Source organism: Fusarium subglutinans (assembly GCF_013396075.1).
Source record: "Fusarium subglutinans strain NRRL 66333 chromosome Unknown NRRL66333_c0000205, whole genome shotgun sequence".
In the NCBI taxonomy this organism is placed as follows: Eukaryota; Fungi; Ascomycota; class Sordariomycetes; order Hypocreales; family Nectriaceae; genus Fusarium; species Fusarium subglutinans.
Window position 1 is genome coordinate 39,241 of NW_023502268.1, and position 16,005 is coordinate 55,245.

Sequence of the window (16,005 nt, forward strand, 5' to 3'; positions counted from 1 at the left end):
GTAGGTTAGGGATGGATTCAAATGGTATTGTAGGTTGAAATGGTGAATGGTGGGGCATGTGTCTGTAATCAGCAATGAAGATGCGAAGCTGATGATGATGGGATGCGGGAGCTACAATCCCGGTACGTACCTTCACTGACGAAAGTCATGGCGCAATTGGTCAGTTCCACACTTGGCAGCTGCCCTTCTCCAGACCGCGGGGAGCTTGGTTGCTTCAATTCGTTCATCTTGTGAACAACAGCGACTGACCAAGCTCGTCACCGCGAATGCTATTCTGGTTTTCATTTACGGGCCCTTTCTAACAATTCGATACTATAGTCACGACGCAGTTTCCGAAAGTTGATTTTCTAAGAAACAAAATGTCCCGACAAATCGCATTTCAAGCTTCCCGCTTGACTTCGCGAGCGATCCGCTCTTCAACGCCCATCTGCCGCTCAAGCTTCCGCATCGTTCCTGCAATCTCACACCTTTCCGTTCGATCTGTCTTTTCGCAAAAATGCTTCTCGACGACGATTTCCGACAAGCGGGGTATCATGCCTGATACGGAGAATCCTGCCAAGCCTTTGAACGAAGCCGAAGAGGTCCATCAGAATGCTGTTGTGGCCGATATTACTGAGCAGGAGTATCATGACCTTGCGGACGAGTACCTCGATAATGTTGTCAGCAAGTTTGAGGAACTCCAGGACCAGCGAGAAGACATCGACGTCGACTTCTCGGTACGTATAACTTGTGCGATTATCGTCAACCCTATCTGATACATTTGCCTACAGGCTGGAGTCCTCAGCATCAGTTGGCCTGTCAAGGGCACATACATCATCAATAAACAGCCCCCCAATAAGCAGATCTGGCTGTCGTCTCCCATTTCTGGCCCCAAGCGCTACGACTGGTGCCTCTTTGGAGAGGGTCAGAATGAGAAAGAGGGCACAGCTGTGGGTGACTGGATCTACGTTCGTGATGGATCCAGCCTAAACCAGGTTTTCTCCGCAGAGCTTGGTGTTGACATTGACGTTCCGAGCGAGGAGTAGAGCTTCCTCCAGAATGCCGATAAAAGACACAGCAAGCATGATTAAAGGAGAAGACTATCACAGACAAAGGAAAAGCATGTATGAAGGCGTTGAGGGCTTCGGTTAGCCTAGTGAGGATTGCGATGTATGTTAATGTATTGTACATGTACTATTTAAGGTCTCGCCGTTCGGGGAATTGGAAATTCCCAATTCAGAACGTATGCAAGTAATTTGTCGGTTATTCCGCCCAAGATCTGCTATCAACCATACAACTTCTTTTGCCTTGTGCATCCAGTACCGTTAATGTACAGGTCCCTTTCATCGTCCCAACAAAGAGCCGCTAGGGGAGCTTCTATAGTACCTCAAGCCTTTGATAGCAAAATACACATCCGTATCTCCATTCCTTCTTTGTCTGCGAACTTGATATCTGTATGTCTTTATTCCAAGAACTTCAGCTACCGCAGGTTTCCGAGGCAAGTCCATGGCGTACCGGATTGCTCTTCTTTGCATAAACTAGAAGGAGCCTCAAGTAATGTCAACGGAGACAGAGGCCCATGGTTTTATTAAGCATAGCGACCGTCATGTCATAATGATTATACGCAGTCACATTTGCATCCTTCATCTCCTGTCTAATCGCGACATAAGCACTACTCACTCATGGAAATTGATTCAGACTTACGCTACATGTTTCAACGGATCATTGGTCGAGTAATCCCTTTTCCGGTATCTCATCTGCTGGACTCGCAATAAGTTCTTTAAAATCTTATGCTCCAACCCTTTCTCTTTCGCTGCTGCCTGAAGAAACCATATGGTTCGCTTGATACCCCGTTCATCATATGCGGCATCTGGCTCGCGAAAGGCCCTCCGGAGTTGATCGCGGGCTACGAAGCGAGCTGGAATTGTGTATTGCACTGCTTTGAGAATATTTCGATATATGTGTCGATAAGCATGCCTTATATCGGTCGGGGTAGCCATGCTTGCAGAATTTGGATAGACAGTACGGATGTCATTGGTGTCCCAGTCACGATGTGTAAGAAGTTGTAATGGGCCCACTTTAAGTATCACGGAACATCGAGTCCGTGACGGCAATGGAAACCGCGAGAGAGCGAGATCTTGCGCCGTAGGAATAACAGTTTCCTTAGCATGGTTACTTCTTTGTCTGTATCATGCCGCTCTTCTCATTATATGTGATATACAGGCCATTGTCAGCCGTCTAACTCCATGAAAATTCGGTCTAAATATATCGATCCATAGATGTTTAAAGAAATGCAGCGATCCTCATCCAAAAACACACACACATCACCTTCGTTCCGTCAGTCTCCTTTGGGCCCTAGCACCTTTAATTGATTATTTCCCATCAAGTGACTCCAGTATCCTTCAAGGCGATCGTTACGCTATCTTATCCTGGCGGTAACGCATCCTGCGCCTGATGCGCCATCTATATGCATGTATTCTTATAGACAAACTCCAAAAGACTTCATCAATAGTCATGACGTCGGTTTTATCGGCCCTCTTCTTGTTGACCAAGAGGAGCATATCGACCTTGCGCGCTGCTGCCACTATCAGACCTGTTTCGTCCGACTACTCTTGATAGCCAACCACCAATACTTCGTTCATCACCGCCGGTCTGCATCTGAGACTTGCTGTCATCATCGATCGCAGGAGGGTCGAGGGAAAGACCAGGAATGGCAGATGAGGGTCCAATGAGCCCTCGAGAGGATCCCACAGGAGATCCGGCCCTCATCAAAGAACCAGTTTCAGTGCCGTGTAACGAAGGAGTGCCAGCAACGGTACTGGCGTCTCCGAAGAGCGAGTCCATGTCTTCCAGGCGCACGCCACAGGTCTCCGGGTAGATAAAGTATACTTATAACATGTCAGTAAGGCGGTGTCAGCTCAGGTATGACAAAAAGAACTTACCAATAACAACACTGGCCACACAGAAGAATGCATGAACCAGATACATGCGCCACTTAATCCATTCCTGGAGGATAGGCGTCATTTCACCCACAAGCCAGTTGGCTGCCCAATTGGTTGCTGTAGACAGACTGGCACCCTTTGATCGAATGCTAAGGGGGAGAATCTCGGGAGGGTAGAGCCAGGGAATAGGTCCCCATGAGTAACCAAAAGCGGCATTATAGATCATGACAAACAATACAACCAGTCGAGGAGTCCACTTGATGTCGAGGAAGAGGAAGTAAGAGATGAGCGATAGTGAGATGGCCATAGCTGTGGCACCAGAAAGAAGGATCTTGCGTCGACCCCAACGATCCACCAAGTACCATGGTGGAATTGTTGACATAAGATATGTGAGACTGTTGAAACCAGTCATGAGGACAGCGTCATGGCCAACCCAACCAGCAGACTCAAAGACATATGGTGCGTAGTAGGAGATGACGTTGATGCCATTGAGCTGGGCGAGCGCTTGAGCGGACATGGCAATAAAAACTCGGGTTTTGTATCGACGAAACATATCCTTGTATGTTCGCTCGCCTTCTTGGCGTTGAAGAAGGACGTTCATCTTGATCTCGCGATACTCGTCTCGAGCCTTAGGATCATGAATGTCGCCACCTCCGTACAAATTAGCAATGACCACCATCCCTTCTTCGTCGTGGTCGTTGTCCAAAAGCCATCTGTGAAATTAGCAAGCCATTTCGAGACACACCAAATGTGATTGACTTACCGAGGTGATTCAACAATGACCAGACTGCCAAGTCCAAGCAGAGCACCCATGAAGCATTGCAGTCCAAGAGGAATGCGCCAAGAATAGTCACTCTCGATGAACCCGCACCCATAATCAACCCAAACAGATGTTGAGTAACCGACGATGTTTCCTGTGAACTCAATACATGCCAGTTTTCCTCGGTTGTGAGGGGGCGAGATTTCAGATTGATAAACAGGCACAATGGTCGAGAGCATGCCAACTCCGAAACCGGCAACGAAACGTCCAGCCATCATCATGGGCATGGAAGTAGACAGGGTCTGTAGAGCACCTCCGACGAAGAAGATGCAAGACCCATAGAAGATAGTGCGTCTTCGACCGATGATGTCGCCAATGCGACCGACCATCAGGGAAGTGATGAATGCACCAATCTCTAAGATAGCAACCATAGTACCAACGTATGCCTTGGAAGGGTGATCAAAGTAATCCATGAAGTATGGTCCACTGGTAATCGGTTAGTCAAAACCAAGACGGGTTCAAAAGGCATTAGAACTTACGTGATTATACCTGACATGACACCTTGATCATATCCAAAAAGGAAAACACCGAGTGATACGAAGATACTGGTGAAGTAGCTGGTAAAGGTCAGTCTATAAAATAACAAGTGACGAGAGTACATGATCATACATCAGGGCCTTGCCTGTCAGGCCATGGATTGACCCTGTACGTCCGGCCATGATGGCGCCGAGTACACGTTCAGCGCGAGAGGGACCTGGAGGGTTGAAGTTAGGAACCTCGATAGCCTCCTTGTTGATAAGGGCAGATCGCGACTGAGAATGATGGTGGTGATGTGAGTCCTGGATGCGAACCCTCTTCTGGTTGCCGTGCTTGGGATGTCGGCGATGAACGCTGGCCAGAAGTTCGTCCTCGACGTCTGAAGAGAGCTGTAGACGAACAGGGTCGTGCTCGTCGGCCAGCTGCTCACCAATATCGCCAGTGTCGGTCCACGACGATTCGGTGCCAGAATAAGACGAGCGACGACGAGACTTGGCAACGTCGGAGCGGTGTTGGCGGTTATCGTCGCTATCGTCGTCGTAGACACGATCGTGGTCGTTGCGGGACGCGAGCAATGACGTCGCTTGTGAATCCGGGTCTTGGTGTTGTTGATTATCAGGACGAAGTGTCCGTAGAGGAATGTTTGAGGGAAGACGTGAAGACTTTGAGGGAGGAATTTTGGGAAGATGGGGCTGTCAAGCAGCAGCGCCCGTCTGCAGAGAGATTGAAGGTAAAAGGTACGGAAAGGGAAGGGGAAAGGCCGAGAGACAACGAGGTCATCGGCACCTTGAACGGCCCAGCGATAAACGGAGGGGAATGGGAAAGATGGGGTCGGGTGACCGGGGTGTAGACGGTACGGAATCAGGGTCTATCGGCGTCTATGGCAGGATTCAATCGGTATTAAAAAAAAAAGTTGACTGGTAAACACAGCAAAAGATAGTGATACCGGACTGGGGCGCGGGTTCAATTGGGCGTGAGGTGGGTTCCTAGCCAGTTGAGATACGCTGTATCAGGCCTTGTTCTTCTGGGCTTATTGGGACCCCTGGTTGGGAGTAGCTCAAACTGCGTCACTCGGCAGCGTAGATTTGGGGATCAGGTACTTCGGTGTGACCTTGGACAAATTGCGTGTGCGTGAGGTTGGGATGCGATAAAGGCGGAATGCGCGGTAATAATCGGCAAGCAAAGCGATGTCATGGGCCCTTTGGCTGAATTGATGAACGATCTTCAGAACAGAACGAACTAGACGAGACAAGACCAAACCACCTGGGATGGAGTCGCAGCTGGGGAAAAGCTGGAGTGCAGCACGCGGAGGGAAGCTGTAGCTGGCTGGGGTCGGTACAGTGGACGATACTTTAGGTACCTAGGCAGATGACCACGATTGAGACAGGATAGTACCTCAAGCGGACAGTTGCTGCACCAAGTGACAAATCTCAATGATAGTCAGGCGAGCCAGCAGCAGGGGCAGCGATCACGAAAATGTGCAAGAGATGCGTTTGGGAGGAAAATGACCGACTTAAGGGTGAGGAAAACGGGACGAAAAGAGGTGACTTAATGATAAAGATGAAGGTTGGTAACGAAGGGGGAATAAAGATGAAGGAAATGCTGTTCAAGATGAGGAAGGGCAGTAACTTGAGGGATAGGACAAGTCGACGACTAAAACTCATTCGAGTGCAAGCAAGGGGACGGCTGCTGGCAAATAGTATGTACGTGAGTTTGCCGTTCAGGGGAGGCTTTCAGGAGGTCAAGGTCGCGTTGGCCTGGCCTGGGCTGTCAGATTGAGATGTATGTAGGATCTAATTACTGCATTGCATCCAATTCTTGCACTGTACTGACTGGGCTGTCTGCGTCTGATCTTCATACTCGCTACACTATTTCAAGTACAGTAGCGATTCCACTCTACCTAATCTCTAATCTGGCTTGATTGCATGATCATCAGTCAGTTTGCTCTACCCAGTTTCAATTTCTACCGTTTCCTCAGGGGTAGTAATGGCTCATATCTGCCAGCCTCAAACTCTGAATTTCAACGGTCTTACAGATACAGTACCTTCACATGCTTGCAGTTTAAGTCGATGAGAATATGTCTTGGAGACTCCACGTTCACAAGCGGGCACTTCTCCACGCTTTTTACTACAGGCGCTTGGGGCAAGCTTGCCGTCCGTCGTAGGTCATTTGGAACTATCGTGAGGTGTGGGGTGTGCCGACGCGTTACACGTAGAGCCAAGACAGCCATAGTGGGGGTTCACAGCCAGCTTCGTCGATAGAAACCACTATTGCTCTCAATCAATGGAGAGCAAAATACTATGTAAGGATGCCACTCTGAAAAGATCTCTCCTCAGCTGAGACGAGTCAGATGAAGCGCTGCTAGATCTGACTCGTAATTGCATCCAAGGCTGTGCAAGCATAGCCAGTCACATGCCTGGTTACCCATTCAGTTGGAACTCGAGTGTGACTGTGTAAGGGAAGCTGGAAATATGGAGGTTGCATTGCTTCCCTCCTGACAGGACATGCGCAGTTCATGCACTTTGATTTATCCTCATCTACAGTGAGACGGGTTGGTGAACAGGTGAGCCATTGGCTCCCCCCTCGTCTTTTGTCATGAGTTTTCGAGGCAGCTCACAACCTTTGTAACCCCATAGCAACCTGATCTTGACCAAGATCCAATATTAAAAGCGGTCGGTCCCAATCGTTGGTATTTCCCCACGAAATCAATGTTCACGAGGATGTCCTCTCCACATACTAAGTAACCCCCAGACTTCATGGCATACAAGAACTGATGTACTTCTCAAGTACTTTGTCCTCCACCCTATTGCAATACGCTACCGCAAAGAGGGAAGACTCAAATCTCAATGTTCTTCGAGTTCCACTCACACAACTAGTAGTCCAGGGTAATTTCAGGTTCACAGTGATTTAGTCTTCCGCCTATCGTCTTCTTGAGATATTGATGTTGGCGGGCCCATTTGACTCGCGGTGGATCCAAACGACGTCACTCCATCTCCATTGACTCCTGTGGGACTGGACAGGATCTATATGCTCGAGTTTGTCAAACGCGAGCTGTTTCGCTTTTGCAGATTTCACAGTAGTTGTTGACTTGATACAACACGGGCCTTTACTTTAAATGGCAATGCTTATCAGGAAGTTCATACACATTCAAGTTCAATGATGGACCGTGCTATCGTATACTAGGATGTAGCAAGGTTGAAAGATTAGAACATGACGATCTCATGTTGACCGACCTTTTGAAAACAAGCTGTCAAACTGGCGAATTACATTGTCCCCTGTTCCACCAGTCGCGTGGTTTTATGTCAGGGTCCAGCCTCTTGACAGATGAGGCCTTGGTTCGTACTCTGTAGTAATCGTGTATATCGTGTTATGCACATGCATTCGCTCTGGTCAAACCCTACGGAGTATGAAGGGTAGCCTTAGAGATTAAAATATGATCAGTGCTAACTCTGTATTTCTTCATATGCTTGGTTATATCTTCGCTGATGATCTATATATCCTCAATTATAATGGGCATAATGGGGGAGACATTGTGCGGTTGTCGTGAGCAATTCACCGTCTTCAGACAAAAAGCATAAACCATGGATTATAACACTGCATGGAGGTTCTCATTAGATAACCCGAAATCTTGGACCACCTCCAAATAGATGTGGTGACTCTCACTTCTGAGAACTTCATTCCATATCTTTTGGTTACCAGCAAGTAGGGTCAGCAATAAGAGCAAGACTGCAATACGTAAGTAAAGTAGACCTATCGATTATGAGAAAATATTCAGAACGCTATATCCTAGTTTCACATATCCTATTCATCCTCGAGCTCCGAATGCCCAATGTAACCTTCCGTGTCATTCATGTTAGGCTATTCATAGGCTCACTCAAGTATGAGTCTGGCAGGCTAACGGACACGAAACATGTGATTAACAGGATCGTGTGGAACCAGAAACATATTCGGTATATATGTGATCAAAATCTCTGATAAATCATCCTAGGCGACGTTTGTAGTTGGAAAGGGGTGGTCACTGATGTTTGTGTCGTAGAAGCAACTGCCCTAGCTGGCTCGAATGGGTCGTGGTGTTTTTGGACCTCTGAAAATAATTTGGTTCAAGTGAGGTATGAATCATTACCTCAATCATATGGTTGAGTTTATCCTCATGATTCTCGGTTCCGTCTCGTTTGCTACTCGTTCATTGCATGCTCCTGGTAGTTCTTGTCTTCATCTGTTCCGTTGATGGGGGCGCTATGTAACTACGAAAGACCGCCAGCCTCATAGTAGATACAATTAAAGACTACCTCCAAATAGCTTGGCGTGCCTTTTAGCACGCATATTCGTGTTTGTTGCCTTCGGTCTTCAGCCTTTTTGTCATTGTGCACTTTGGGTAGTGGTGGTTGAGCTGGAAACCGCAACTTGGTGTCACTCAACGTCCTTTGTCAATATATGTGTATCCACATGCTCTCAATAGCTTCAGTATAATTAGGTCGAGTGTTGGTTTTATGAGGGGCATGGAGGACCCGAGTGACTCTCGTAGGCTTTTCGTAGTGGTAGGTGATATAACTACATCCATGACCCTCTGGCATACCATTCCAGTATACCACTCAAGCCAACCTTTCGGCATTTTCGACTTGCTAGGTCATTTTGTATGAAATTTTGCTTGGAGATATCACTGACTGAATACTGAACGTGTGTTGGAGTTCCAGTGTCACAATCCTGCCCACTCGTCAGACATGACCCGCGACTCGGATGAAGAATCTCAGCCCCATGAGTACTACCACACACAGGAGGCACCCACCAGGACAGATCGATATAGATGCTAGTAGTTATATTCTGCTTAACTTCATAAGCCTTATTTTTCCAATGACTATTAGTTGAGCTAGAGTCAGGTAGGATACCCTATACCTACCGTCTTGTACTCCTACGTTTTGCAAGAAGTGCCACAGATTTTCATGAACATCACAATTAAATCCAAGCTGGTAATGATTGCTGTTGCTACGATAACTGCAATAATACAATGCCTAACCGCTGGCTAGACTTCGGACGGCCACAGAAATCATCCCATGAACGCATACTGCCCAGCTATGAACAGACATACCACTTAATGATAATGTTGCTGATGCCGAAGTCGAGGACAAGAAAACCAGTTCCCGGCAGATGAGAATATTCGCCCCTTGATCGTCACCCCTACACGTGTCAAACCCAGGAACATTGATTGACCTTGTAGCAACTGCATCACTTCAAAAAAAAAAAAATGGTTAAGATATCTCACATGCAGCCACAAGATAACAAGCATGGATGATGCTGCGCCACATGCATGAAAGCCCTTTATTACTCCGTAGTTCTCCAGGGTTTATCATATTAGTTCTAAGTCAGTATGTACCATACGGAGTGTATCTACGGAGCACGGAGTGCAAGAAAGCAAGGGACTTGGAGCTTAGTCTAACTGGCAGGAATACTTAGATGAGTTTGGGGTACTATAGCATCAATCAGTTGAGCTTACCATGCTGGTTGACTAATTGTTATTGTTTCCTACCTACCTACATGCCTAGTTAGAAAGGTGTCGTAGTCTTCTTGGATCCCTAGGTCGGTGTACGCAAGGCGGTGTTGAAAACAGGCCTGAAACAAGACGTTGAAAACCTGAAGCACCAATTGCAGTATTAAGTTAGAAGTCTCTAAGAGTTGATGAAGCAACTTTGTCGTGATTCTGAAACAAAGCAGGGTCTGGTGGCACAGATGATCAACTAGGGAAAAATAAGTTGAGTTGCTGACAAACTCAGCGCTCAGCTGCACGCTGATGTAAAAGCTACGGATTCGGGGTCTGGAACTCTGGATTCAGCCCAAATGGTGGAAATATTACTCAAGCAGGAAATTGGAGTGAACATCAATGAAGCTGGAAGCAAGAATAGAATGTGGCCACATGTGCGACGTGGCTGATGATGTCGATCTCCAAAAAGCAGTGGCAACGACGGATGAGACAAAATTGAAAGCAGACCGGTTTTCGCACAAGTTCCTTGCCGGCTGTGGCGGGCATTCAGAAATCTCTTGGCAATTTGAGCTTCCAAGTTTGGAGACGGGCTAGCAGTTCAAGGGAGACGGACATGGGTCGTTGGGCGAAGGGCAAGTACTGTATCCGTATATAATGAAATAATTGAACACATATTGAGCAGGGCATGGGTTTCATACGGCTTTGACCAACATCTATATTTCATATGGAACGAGGGATGGAACCACTTGGCAGAGGATGGGGTAAAGGCGAAGGGAGTCGTTCGCTTCGCAACAAGAATTATGCAGGTGATTCATTGCTAGAGAAGATCAGTGGTATTGAGATTTGAGCATTGAGCATAAGGCGCCACCAAAAGTCAATGCCAAGACTGTAATTTGCTTTAGGCCACAATTGGACGAGTGAAACGAAACGGCTGCACTATGACCCGCCTTCAAAATCCTCACACAGCATTTAGCGTCATGTTTGAGGGCATCAGTACTCAAGTTAGAGACCAATGATAATGTGAACCATGAGATGCAGAAGGCCGCGATACAAGACGGCCGATGCAGGCCAGAAACAGACGCTATAATCGACTTCTATGTATATGATCAAATTGAGGGGTGGTTGGTTTGTATCGTAAATGAGTTCATATGCACTGACATCCACCCACATCGTGACTTGCATGGCGCCTCTCATATCTCTATGAGGTACCCTCCAGACATGCTGTCGATTGGTGGGATGTGACGCTGAAAGATCAAAGCCCTATGCCAGTCTGGGCACTATCCACCGATACGAGAATGTATTACACAAACAAACAAAGTAAACATAGCTTTGGTTATCTGAGTCTCCCTTACAAACTTTGTCTGCCAGATCTTTGCACTCAACAAGAGCTCGACCTGTGACTATCTAGGCTTGGACACTTGACTTCAATATGATGCCATTCCACCCTTCAGTCCCTCCCTCTGGAACAGACTATGGGTTTCGTGAACAAGCTTGATTCAACTCAACTTACCAACTCAGAGCGCGAGAAGAGGTTGCATCATGCCTGCAACAGCAATCTCACTGACCCCGGCTTCATCAAGCGTGGCCCATCGCAATTTGATGATCCGAGCCAATCACTAACTGCAAATATGTTAGCGTCTACTGAAAAGCCCGCTACAACAGCCACTCAGCGGCCATTTAGCAGTAGGTACCTGCGTTTTAGTTAGTGACCGGGGAATAGCGAGCCCGCATCTTGATGCGCGTGAGCGTAAGGTTGGCGAGGGGCCACCTTAACAACACAACATGCAGAAGTCGACGCAGAAGCAGAAACAGAGAGTCAACAGCAGAAGTACCTTTGCGCCTAGGGAACACGGGCCAAGGCTACCGAACTTGACCAACGGAACGAATTGGAACTTGCCATCCAAGGAAACCCTGCTGAGTCTCTCCCTGCTCGCCTGCCCTGGTCTGGCGTCGACGGGGCTTTCAATGTGATGCGACCCTGGAACTAACTGGGTGTCCTCCATCGCTGAGACTACCCAAAAACCTGCTAGAGGCCTGCTGGGCCGTTATGTTATATTGGCTGTAGCCGCCTCTCTTTCGCGTGCGTGTGTATACGTCTCTATTGTATCAATCGACCCGTGAACATCACGATCTGATCTGCTTTGGATGTCGCATCTTGCTTCAGAATTATTCTCACCAAACCCAATTTGTCAATCGTTAACCCCAGCATCTCCAGCTTTGTCGGAAATTTCCTCCATTCTCGATCGATTGGGGAGCTGGACACACCGCGAAATTACAGCTTGTCGTTCCACCAGCCACCCGCAGCCCCGTCCTAGCAACGACACCGTCAAGTCAACCACCGCACGAACACTCGCTTGACCAGGGGCCGAGAAAATCCTCTTTCCTTGTTTCTACTCTGCATCTTCATCTTCGATTTATCTGTACGAAAATCCGACGAAATCTATACGATTAAACGCCCTCCCGAATTTCCTTTGTCTGTACTTCTGTTGCTCGGCCGACTTCAACCTCGAACTCAAGCTACTCTACTCTCCCCAATTGTGGTTGCTTGTGGATGCACCCCCTTTGATCAAGGAGCTTCGCATCCGCAATCACAATGGGGTCTACCGAATTTGGAAATTTCCATGTACGCCCTCGATTCTCTGTCGCCCAACAGAGTTCACGGTCTAATCTATGTGCAACAGGATTTTTGCAGAGATTCGACTCTCCCAGTCTGTAATGTATGTCCGACCTTCCTACCTACTACCTACGCCATACCTCGTCATGTGGAGTCGGAAACAATGTGGACCTTACTGATCGTCAATAGCTTCTATCCCAGAACCACGACCAGAATGGCAATTGGGGAGGCTGCGAGCTCAAGGGTATCTCCCTGAGCGGAGGGCGACATCTTGGGAATTTAGGATCAATCCTCCTCGCCGGAGCTGCCATTGTTACCGCCGCCTTTCTCCTGTTGCGATCCGAGAAGAAACGGGCTGCCGTTGGTCGAAGGGAGATGCAAATGTTTCTCGTCGGCTACATCATCATCAGTATATGCGAGATCTTTTCAGTAGGAGAGTTTCCACTGAATAGTACCGTGAGAATTGTAAGCCCGCGACTCTTTTCTGCTGATTCTCTTTCGCTTCACAGTATACTAACAATATCAGGCTTTCTCTGCTATCCATATTGGCATGATCATTGCCACATGTTGGATTCTAATGCTTAATGCCGTTGTTGGATACCAGATTATCGACGATGGAACGCCACTTTCGATGGCTCTAATTGCCATCTCGGCTCTTCTGTTGCTTATTGGAACTGGCTACATCGCCCTCGACACTGGCTTCTCGTGGACTGGCTACTGGGACGATAGCTACGATGCTCCCAGGAACCGAAACATCGCCCTCTACGTCCTTTACCAACTCGTCCCTCTAATCCTCCTCGTCGCCTTCCTTGTTCTTGAGGCTATCCTTGTAATTCGAATTCTGGGCGAGACGCGTCCTATGATTTATCTTGCCGCCGCTGCTCTTCTTTTCGCCATCGGTCAGGTCTTCAACTACGCAATCAGCAAGTATATCTGCGACGGTACGAGTGGAAAGATCGATGGCGCCCTTTTCCAGACGCTCTTCACCTTGTTATCCGTTATCATGGTTTGGGTTTTCTGGTCCAGTATTACTGAGGACGACTGGCCCATGCCGGTGACCAACACCTACCCCTGAGCATTTTGGCGGCATTTTTCTTGGGAAGGCGTTTAGTGGCGTATCTTTTTTTATTCGGTTTCGATATCCCTCATTACACTCGGCGGCCGAGCTCACGGTCGAACGACGTACATACGTTGACGAATACGATTTTTCTGGAGTAAAACGAAGTTGATTTTCATTTGGGTTGTACGGCCATGTATGCGACGCAACTCGATAGACCGGTGGTTGGGTATTTACACGAAGAAGAGTTATTTGTGAATCATGGTGAGATATGGAAGGAGGATCGCGTTGCAGTTCTGCCAATAGGCCTGGATCTAAGAACAGTCTTTGGGTTGTATGTTTCTACATACTGCCGTAGAATACCTTGACCTGTTACACGCCAGCTTGGATATAGTATTTTATTAGTTTTCGACTTCGAAGTTATACCCTGATGAGCGACTAATGCATAAGAAATCGAAGTTAATTTAAATACTGAAAGAATATTTTTGTGAAAATGAGATGAACTGTTACGCTAACGCTACCCCAATATCAGCTACGTGAATAACTTCCAAGGTAACATACCACTGTTGTATCGTAAGTTCGTAACAGTCGGTGGTCGCCAAACTCCACCCAAAAACCAAGCTTCTTCCTGCGACTGCGCGATTGGTTACGTGAAACTCTAATAATTCAAGAGTGGATCTTCTTAGGCGAGGCTGCAAACCACTTTCAGCCTTGTGAACTTGATTCCGTCAACATCTTCAACATCTTCATCGTTCTCCTTCTTAAGTAACATTACCCCCCAAAGCAAGCCATCGGCTTACCTCCGATTCTATAACTCGACTCTATAAGTCAATCCTATTACCAAGACCGCGCTCGGCCTCTTTGTCTTTTGACCAAAGCACGGCCTAAACAACCACGACCATGGCCGACTCTGACGGCGAGTATGTCGCCGACATGTCGGATGATGATCTTATGGATCACCGCGTCACAGACGACGATCCTCAAGGGGCGAAAGGAAAATCTGCCAAATCGAGAAAAGGCGACTCAGCTAGAGCATGGGAAGTCTCGAAACGAACTTGGGAGACGAATCTACCAGAGGAAGAAGATGGAATACTAAGTCTCACAGCGCTTGAGGCTGAGAAGCGGAAGCGATTATTACGCGATACGACGCCCCTGCAAAGAGGAATCATTCGACATATGGTGCTTGTGCTGGATATGTCCTTCGCTATGACCGAGAAGGATCTTCTACCTACAAGGTATCGCCTCATGCTGAGCTACGCGGCATCCTTTGTGCGAGAGTTCTTTGAACAAAATCCTATTTCACAACTAGGAATCATTGGTATGCGAGATGGAGTTGCTGTGAGGATTAGCGATGTTGGAGGAAACCCGACAGAACATTTGGAAAAGATAAAAGGGCTGGAGAACGAAGATCCCCAAGGCAACCCAAGCTTGCAGAACGCTCTGGAGATGTGTCGAGGAGCTCTGTTGTGAGTCTCTAACTGGGCCACAATAGAGGAACAATCAAACTGACTTGCTATAGCCATGCGCCTTCTCACGGCACACGAGAAGTACTCATTATCTATGGCGCATTACTATCGAGCGACCCCGGCGATATCCATGAAACTATTGGCAACCTGATAACGGATCGAATACGTGTCTCGATCGTCGGTCTTTCCGCCCAGGTCGCTATCTGCGCTGATCTGTGCTCACGAACGAATGCCGGTGATGAGTCACAATACAATATCGCGATGGACGAGGTCCATTTCCGCGAACTTTTCCTCGCAGCCACGACACCCCCTGTGACACGCACGGCGGAACAGAGCACAGCCAGCCTTCTCATGATGGGCTTCCCATCCCGAACACTTGTTCCTAACGGGACTACTAGTTACTGTGCGTGCCATAATCGGCCGTTCCGAGAGGGATATCTCTGCACCCGTTGTGGCGCTCGTGTGTGCCGCATCCCAGCTGAGTGTCCAGCTTGTGACCTCACCCTTATTCTATCAACTCACCTTGCCCGCTCATATCATCATCTCTTCCCGTTACGGAACTGGGTCGAGGTGCCCTGGACTAGAGCCAACCGCTCTGCTGCCTGCTTCTCATGCTTAGCGCCATTCCCTGAGCCACCAAAGGGCAAAGCACCCGACAAGTCTAGAGAGGACAGTGGCGCAACAAAGACAGCCAAGGGCGTCAGTGAAAGTGGGCGATATGCATGTGAAGTATGTGGACAACACTTTTGCATCGACTGTGACGTCTTTGCCCATGAGGTTGTCCATAACTGCCCGGGCTGCCAGAGTTTATTATCCAAGACAGATGCCGCTACCTCATCGGGTGAGCCGAACGGCACAGCTGCATATACCAACGGTGATGTTGTAATGACATAGAGGTTGACACTGTATGTGTCAAACAATGTGTCATTATGTGTAGCTGAAGATAAGAGAGAAAGGAGGTTTAATTCCAGGAGCGTACAAAGAAGACGCAACATTCATCTATGTCATGAATACTGTAAGTAAACATCGTACATAACGACCCAGAAGCGGTGCATTAGGAACTAAAGTTTCTGTCAAGTTTTTTTCTTTTTACATTTCAGTCTAAGTATGTTGTGGGCAAATGGCTCGTAAGCACTGGTGTGGTGTATCGCTGTCCAGTATTGTAATAATGACA

At 47.8% G+C, this 16,005-nt stretch overlaps 4 protein-coding genes across 4 annotated transcripts; 3 read left to right on the top strand and 1 right to left on the bottom strand.

Moving 5' to 3' along the window:
* Positions 1-359: 359 nt before the first annotated feature.
* On the top strand, positions 360-1,025 carry FSUBG_11147 (regulator of mitochondrial iron homeostasis; the record flags this gene model as incomplete). The annotated part of the gene is made up of 2 exons (XM_036675798.1): positions 360-716; positions 771-1,025. 2 exons carry the CDS (start codon positions 360-362, stop codon positions 1,023-1,025), a joined length of 612 nt encoding a protein of 203 aa, XP_036533378.1.
* A 1,480-nt stretch (positions 1,026-2,505) lies between these two features.
* FSUBG_11148 (sugar transport STP1) lies at positions 2,506-4,998 on the bottom strand (the record flags this gene model as incomplete). The annotated part of the gene is made up of 6 exons (XM_036675799.1): positions 2,506-2,867; positions 2,922-3,634; positions 3,685-4,167; positions 4,221-4,298; positions 4,351-4,910; positions 4,960-4,998. 6 exons carry the CDS (start codon positions 4,996-4,998, stop codon positions 2,506-2,508), a joined length of 2,235 nt encoding a protein of 744 aa, XP_036533379.1.
* Positions 4,999-12,287: 7,289 nt separating this feature from the next.
* Positions 12,288-13,383, top strand: FSUBG_11149 (chitin synthase export chaperone; the record flags this gene model as incomplete). The annotated part of the gene is made up of 4 exons (XM_036675800.1): positions 12,288-12,317; positions 12,376-12,411; positions 12,498-12,773; positions 12,835-13,383. 4 exons carry the CDS (start codon positions 12,288-12,290, stop codon positions 13,381-13,383), a joined length of 891 nt encoding a protein of 296 aa, XP_036533380.1.
* Positions 13,384-14,265: 882 nt separating this feature from the next.
* FSUBG_11150 (transcription factor TFIIH chain p47) lies at positions 14,266-15,725 on the top strand (the record flags this gene model as incomplete). Its single annotated transcript, XM_036675802.1, has 2 exons — positions 14,266-14,831; positions 14,885-15,725. The coding sequence occupies 2 exons, from the start codon at positions 14,266-14,268 to the stop codon at positions 15,723-15,725; spliced, it is 1,407 nt and encodes a 468-aa protein (XP_036533381.1).
* Positions 15,726-16,005: the final 280 nt, after the last annotated feature.